This window comes from Coffea eugenioides, chromosome 3, assembly GCF_003713205.1.
Source record: "Coffea eugenioides isolate CCC68of chromosome 3, Ceug_1.0, whole genome shotgun sequence".
NCBI classification, from domain to species: domain Eukaryota; kingdom Viridiplantae; phylum Streptophyta; class Magnoliopsida; order Gentianales; family Rubiaceae; genus Coffea; species Coffea eugenioides.
This window is the reverse complement of record NC_040037.1, coordinates 11,791,839-11,797,312: the sequence shown is the minus strand read 5'-3', so window position 1 is coordinate 11,797,312 and position 5,474 is coordinate 11,791,839. Positions and strand designations below refer to the sequence as shown.

Here is a 5,474-nt window from a genome sequence, read left to right as displayed (position 1 = left end):
AGTAGATAGCTAAACCTATTGGCAAATCAAATGAAGTGAAAAATTTGCCTAAATGGAATCATCAATAAAATAACAAACAATTGAAAATTATCATAACTAATAGTTAAAACAATAAAAGTAGATGCAATCTGCATATGGAAAAATTTATGATGATAAACTTACTTTAAACCACAAATAATAATTAACAAATGTGATCTCCTCCCTATCATGTCTATCTAACATGGACAATTGAATTAAAACACTAAAAAATTATCGCACATACAACCATCAAGATTACAGATTTTTTACAACCAAAAAGTAGATTGGTTAAAGAAAACATACCTATTGAGATTTCTTAAAACCAAAAAGTAGATTGGCTAAAGAAAATATACCTATTGAGAAAGGTGTTGCAAAATGGGGAAGAGGAGTAGCTAATGTAGCAACATCCGAATTTAATAGGCTACATGATTGTAGTGGAAAAAAGTTGTAAGTAAATGAAATGAATTTGAACAGATGAGGGTAACGGCCAAGAAAGCAAACTTCTCTACTAATTGGCATTAATTATGTCTTAATATCTATATATCATAAGTTTACAAATAACTGATGAGAAATGCTTTAGGAAATTAAGAGACTTGGATGTTAATACAATTAAATGATTAGAAGGGCTTTTCTGTAATTTCACTAAAACACAAGCTGAATTTAGTTATACCTAGTATTCAATAGGATATCTGTCACCCCTAGCTTTAAATGTCTAAAAGGACATCTAAGTAATTACAACAAAACTAAATTAGCTATAATGACTTGTATTCAATACTCCAATTGCACTTCAAATACTTTTACATTCCCAAAATAGCCCTACCCTTACGGTTGAAATTCCCAAAATATATTTAAGTATTGAATTAGATTATCAAACAAGGCCTAAGTCAACAAATCTAAATAGTAAGATAGCAACATATAAATAAAAGAATACAATAAATATCATCGCTCATTTAAACATTTTGATCACAATCAATGCATCCAATTTCAAATCAACCTAACTAGTTAGACCATCAACTCTATCTATTTCTAAATAATGTCTCCACCATCATATTCTCTATAGTATATTGCTGAACTTCGTTGTATATATTAACTAAGATGATAGTTATATTCACCAAGTATCTAACTGTTTACAAATTCTTTGAATTAAATTGCCACAAACATGCATTTTGGATTCAATTTTTACCCAAGAATTTTCTAACAGAAAAAAAAAAATCACAACTGACAACTATTGCTTTGACTTTCTCATCTTTTAAAAGGAAAATTAGACGGCTTCGTTTATACTTTTTCCCACTCATTAGTACAACAGTTGAGATTAGAGATAAAGCCAAAAACAAAGATCAACATCAGAATACGCATGTGCTTGCAATCTTGTTGTGGCCTCTATTTATAATAGTTAGAGAATTGGGGATGGAGTAACTTAATAAATATTGAGGAAACAATTAAAGTCGGAGAGATACGGTATCCTATGTGTGGAAATACCAATAATTAGGGGCTGTCAATTGTTGACTCATGTACGATGGATATCTTTATAAATGTGTAAATTAACGAGCAGCTCAAATGTGGGGGTGAAATTGCCTAAAAGGCCTTCAAATCTTATGTATGTAAACATTTAGTCTCTAATTATTAAGGGTACCTTGTCCCTTGAGTTTATGAAAAAACGTATACTGTACTTTTACACTTTTGTTGCAATTCAGCCATAAAGATTGAAGGAAACAATTGCAAGGTGATAGATGGGCTAAAATTAACAAAACTAAAAGATTTTTTCTTTTCTTCTTTTTTTTTTTTTTTTGTAAAAAATAAGAGCCAAAGCAAGGGTTTCTGATGTAACATAAATTAGACCAACTAAATTATGAATTTTTTCTGTTGAGTGTTTGGGATACTTGCTAAGATATCTAAATTATAACTAAATTGACATATGTATGCACACACTCATTTTTATTACTGTCCTGCATTTAGATACTTTTTCGAATTTGTTTCACTCTTACAAAAAAGAAAAAAATTGAACCTATATTAAAGAGAAATCATGTGTCTAGAAAATCTTATGACATGATTCATCAGTACAAGATATTGAAAAAGCTTATTTTGAGGGTTCTGTGCTAAATTTTTCACTGATTTTTGGACTCTTTATTTCAAGGAACATATTGGTACAAGACTCACTGGATTTGGTGAAGGATTTGTAAAATGATGGTAAGATTACTGCCTTTGACTTAAAATCTAGTTTCAATTAGAAACAAAATTCACTAAAAACTTGAGCTTGAGTTTGGAATTTATCTGAAGAACATTTAGTCCATGAGTATAATATCATCCAAGTTCGACAGCAAAATAGAGGTTATCAACCACCAATTTTTGACAGAAGATAGACCATGACAGTTTAATTCGTTCTTAGTTTCTTTCTATACAGGCAAAGGAATTAAGAGTTTGTTAGGTATACCAACAATCTTCTAGTGAAAATTTTAAAGAATAAAAAAAAAAAAAATTTCTTTCCACTGCAAACTAGGTTAACCAAATTCTATGCTTTTATTACAGCAATTATCTCAACTACTATTTCTCCAATGTCTACAAAATATCCTCATCTATTACACACAAATGTCTAAAGTAAGGGTTTTCTACAGTGAATGGAGAATAAGTCGTGGTCTTCTGCTAAATGAATCTTCATAATCTTGCCCATCAATATGAGCATGTTCTACTTGCTTGCTCCAATGCTTCACTTGGATCGTTATTAGCCTAAAGCACTCAAGGCCTGTGTAAACTATACACTGACAACCTAGCCATAACATTCAATATCAAGACATTGTTGGACAAAAGGATCAGTGGCCTGGCTTCATATTTTCTGGGCATTACCCAAATTTTCCTTGCCCTTGGTTGATGTTTTTTTGCGTCGAATACGGGCAAAGCCTTTCTACTCAGCTTTAGCACTTTGGGATCTTATTTAAGGTTTGGACTAAGACTAGCGGGGGATAGAATGGAGGATAAGATACCCTAAGAATCAGGTTTGTCAATTTTTGTGTTTGTGTGTATGCGTCTTTGTATCCAGTGTATTCATGTATATGCAGACAAACACATTTATAACTATTAAGAGAAGACATTAGGTAGAATGGGTGAAGGCCAAAGCAAAGCTCTACAAGAAGATGCAGTACTCAGTAGTCCTCCCCATCTTGTTTCTAGTTTCAAAACTGAGCAATGTTTCGTCTTTAATTCTCTCTGGTTCCGCCTGTATGGCAGACTTTTCTGAGTGAATCTACTGAAATGGTATTGGAGCTTTTAACGCCATTCCATCAACAGGATGTGTCACAAAGCCTTGAACGCGAACTTAATTTTCTGATGAAATCAAACTCAAATCTTGATGTGATTCGTTCAGCTTTCTTATAATCTTATTCAAGTTTGAATAGCTAAAATCAATTTTAGGAAAGTTGCATGACAACTTCAGGCCTAATAATAGCCACTCCATCCGCATCTGCAAATACATTTTCATTGTATCTTATACAAAATACATGTCTATGTCCACCGCACGCTACCTAGCTATCTCCCAAGTAGTTAGATATATATAGAGGGAAAGCAATCATCATGGTGTTAACTAAAATGTGTCACTTTTTTTTTTCACTTTAAAGGTGCCCTTATTGAAGTTTTGTAGGTCTCAAACTTTTAGGGTAGAATGACTACTGAAAACATTAATTTAAGGCGACCATAATCATACCTAATTTGAAAACAACAATCATCATATGCCAGCTATTAACTTATATTCAACTGTATTAACTACCATGATTTTTACCCTTTGAAAACTAATATCTTTATATTAATTTTCAATTGAATGAATCTGTTAATATGTGAGTCTGCAACAATTACCAACCTGATTGAATGAATCTCTTTATCGAATGAATCCTTTAAGAATCCAGTAGCCCATTGCGAACATGCGGTACTCCATAGTCACTACAAGATGGACATGGGAATGGTTGCTTTATACATTTTGTTGGCTTTACTAAGCCAAGGAAATGGGCAACAGACACCTTTCAACGTAGTTGTTGCACAAAACGGCTCAGGCAATTTCACTACTATTGGAGAGGCAATCGCTGCTGCACCAAATTACAGCAATGAAAAGTACTACATTCAGTTAAAGGGAGGATTCTATTTCGAGAGCATAGTTGTTGGAATAGAGAAGACGAACATCGTCCTCATTGGGGAAGGCATGCGGAGAACTAGAATCTCAGGCAACAAAAGCGCTGGCGGTGGGTTTGATACAGTTTCCACATCAACTGTAGGTAGACAATTCAACCTTCTTCCAATGTCCATCTAAAGACTTTGAGATTTTCTCAACACAACATCAATGAGATGTCCTAACAAAATTTTTACAAGAAACATATGGAATTAGGCCAGACGTAAAATGTTAATGCCATACGTAATTACATGTTTAAGTACTGTACATTTTTCATCTAATGGGATTTGTTCCTTAAATTGTAGGGATATTCGGGAATGGATTCATGGCACAAGGTATAACTTTTGAAAACTCGGCTGGACCACGTATGAATCAATCAGTTGCATTATTGGCAAAAGCTGATAACTTGACCTTCTACAAATGCCGGTTTAGCGGATACCAAGACACCTTATACACTGCAGAAGGAAAGCAATTTTTCAGAGACTGCATAGTCATTGGAACAATAGACTTCATACTAGGTGACGCTGCAGTTGTATTCCAAAACTGTGTGATTCTTGCCCGAAAACCATTACATGGGCAGTATCTCATCATCACTGCACAACAAAGACTGACTGGCGAAGAGAACACTGGAACAATCCTCCAGAATTGCACGATAAAAGCGACAAGAAATTTGCTGAAAGAAGAATTAAAATTCAAATGCTACTTAGGCAGGCCCTGGGGGCGTTATTCAAGAGTTGTAGTACTGCAGAGTTTCATAGATTCTGTCATCACTCCAACAGGTTGGGTCCCATGGCCAGGGGAACCAACCAATGACGTATTTTACGCTGAGTATGACAACAGGGGACCAGGGGCAAACAGGGCGCTAAGAGTACCGTGGTCTACGGTTATTACCAATGTTGCACAGGCATCTCAATTTACACCAAGAAGTTTCCTGCAAGGAGGTGATTGGATACCTTCAAGTGTACCCCGTTATCTAGATTTAATCCAAGATTCTACCAGTGTACTTCGTTGATTGTTGATAGGTTGCAATTTTATCATTTATTTTATTATTAATTTCTCCTATTACCTGACCCAATCTGGATTAATTGTTAGATTCTACTCACTTTTAGTATTTTGCATATATTTCAGGGAGTAGAACGAAAATACCATAATAAGTGCCGATTTGACAGTTATCAGGAAAGAGTTCAAGTAGCAGGCATCCAGGGTATTTTTGGAACAAGGAAATGCAAGACCTTTTTGGTAATTTTGGCCGAAGACAACAACTAGAAAAAGGGCTGGAGCGCCGCAGGGTCCGTAGCTTCTTCTT

General features: G+C 34.4%; 1 protein-coding gene across 1 annotated transcript; it reads left to right on the top strand.

The window, feature by feature from the left end:
* The first annotated feature begins 3,952 nt into the window (after window positions 1-3,952).
* On the top strand, window positions 3,953-5,180 carry LOC113766036 (pectinesterase-like). The gene is made up of 2 exons (XM_027310265.1): window positions 3,953-4,274; window positions 4,474-5,180. Exons 1-2 carry the CDS (start codon window positions 3,953-3,955, stop codon window positions 5,178-5,180), a joined length of 1,029 nt encoding a protein of 342 aa, XP_027166066.1.
* The last annotated feature ends 294 nt before the right edge of the window (window positions 5,181-5,474 follow it).

Excerpts from the sequence above, each read along its gene's own strand:
- LOC113766036 (XM_027310265.1), top strand. The coding sequence starts at position 3,953 with ATGGACATGGGAATGGTTGCTTTATACATTTTGTTGGCTTTACTAAGC. Across the intron at positions 4,275-4,473 it reads AGTTTCCACATCAACTGTAG|GGATATTCGGGAATGGATTC; the intron begins GTAGACAATTCA and ends CTTAAATTGTAG.